This window comes from Mastomys coucha, unplaced genomic scaffold (genome assembly GCF_008632895.1).
Source record: "Mastomys coucha isolate ucsf_1 unplaced genomic scaffold, UCSF_Mcou_1 pScaffold16, whole genome shotgun sequence".
NCBI lineage: Eukaryota > Metazoa > Chordata > Mammalia > Rodentia > Muridae > Mastomys > Mastomys coucha.
Genome location: NW_022196898.1, coordinates 82,846,336 through 82,847,908, shown reverse-complemented (window position 1 = coordinate 82,847,908; position 1,573 = coordinate 82,846,336). Strand labels below are relative to the sequence as shown.

The window sequence follows — 1,573 nt, the reverse complement described above, 5'->3', positions numbered from 1 at the left end:
AAAAAAAAAAAAAAAAAAAAAAGTAAAATAATAGAGCAGTTAGAAAAATCTGCCTCATTTTAAAAAGGAAAACATGTTTATTCTGAAGCAAGAGAATTCAGAACAGATTCTGATAAACAGGGTGTACTCTCTGCCAGCTCCGACTCTGCAGCAGTCCCTAATGTCCTTTGAGAACTCCTGCCATGGGCCGCATGATGGGGAGGTGGGATGTGGTGCTGGGCAGAAGCCAGCAAGCACATCCCTCCATACAGTCGTCCACAGCTGAGCCTGGGAGGGAGCCCCACTGCTGTGGACAGTGTTCTAGTTTCATTATTGCTCTGTGACAAAACTGTCTGAGTGTATGTCAGCTCCCAGGTCACCGTCCATCATTGAAGGAAGAAGAATAGGCAGGAACTCAAGAGAATTTGAATCGGAAACTGTTGAGCGCCACCGCTTGCTACCCCATGGGCTCATGCTCAGCTAGCTTTCTTACGCAGCCCAGGACTGCCACTCAGGGAGTGGTTCTGTCTCCAGCGGACCCAGTCCTCCTATGTCAGTTAACTGTCAGGACAGTGCCCCTCAGACATGCCCACAGACCAGTCTCATCTGGCTGGGCCCTCATTTGTACCTCCCTCCTCAGGTGATTCTAGACACTGTGAAGTTGACAGTTGAAGGTGACAAGGATAGCAGGCAAAACAAAACCCCTGCGTGACCTAGCTCAGCCCCTCATGGATCTCTGCTTTCTCCGCAGATGAACTCCGGGATAGTGACAGCGTCTGTGACAGTGGTGTGGAGACGTCCTTCCGCAAACTCAGCTTTACAGAGTCTCTCACTGGAGACAACCCACTGCTATCTCTGAACAAAATGCCCCACAGTCATGGGCAGGAAGGACCTATAGAAGGCAAAATTTAGCCTGCTGGCACAGCAGTGGTTTTCCCACACTGTAAACCAAAGCCCTGAGAGTCCATTGCATCCTTCCAGAGGAGGACGTCAAAGCGCAGCCAAAGGTGCTGGAGGACCACCGGCCTGCAGGCTCAGTCTTGATTTCATTCGAGGCCTTCTGAATTTGGCTTCCTTTCTTGGTTCTGAAATGAAATTTAGTTGTCATATACAGATGGTGTCTAGCAATCACAGCGCTCAGCTGCACTCTATGTGGCTTGGGTGTGGCGTCTTGAGCTTTTCCAGCTGCTACTCGATTACACGTGCTTTGTGTCGTTACTGCTGTCCCTCTGCTGGGTTCCCGCTGTCATGCTGTCCCCACCTGGTGTTCTTTCTAGCCATCTACAGTACAGTTGTGTATTCAAATTAAGATTAAGGAAAAAGATATTTTTAAATGAGTAACTTGATGCGCAATAAAAAAAAAGACATTGCTTTTTCTAATATGGTTTATCTATGATTTAAAAAAAACATGAACTTAACATATTTAAAACATGCTACAATCAGTGCTGAAAATAGTATTTTCCCCATTTTCTGCATTTTACTATTGTAAATATGTTTTCTAAATCAAATACTTTAAAAGAAAAAATGTTGGATTTATAAATGCTATTTTTTATTTTACTTTTATAATAAAAGTACAAGCACATTGTTGACCTCA

General features: G+C 44.8%; 1 protein-coding gene across 3 annotated transcripts in view; it reads left to right on the top strand.

Annotated features, from left to right (window-relative positions):
• Nucleotides 1–1,573, top strand: part of Nfkb1 (nuclear factor kappa B subunit 1) — a 119,865-nt gene extending 118,292 nt beyond the window's left edge. For all 3 annotated transcript variants that reach the window (XM_031375615.1, XM_031375613.1, XM_031375614.1), the window contains one exon: nt 731–1,573. In XM_031375615.1, the coding sequence (XP_031231475.1) occupies nt 731–838 (108 nt within the window). In that variant the 3' untranslated portion in view covers nt 839–1,573. The remainder of the gene's footprint in view (nt 1–730) is intronic.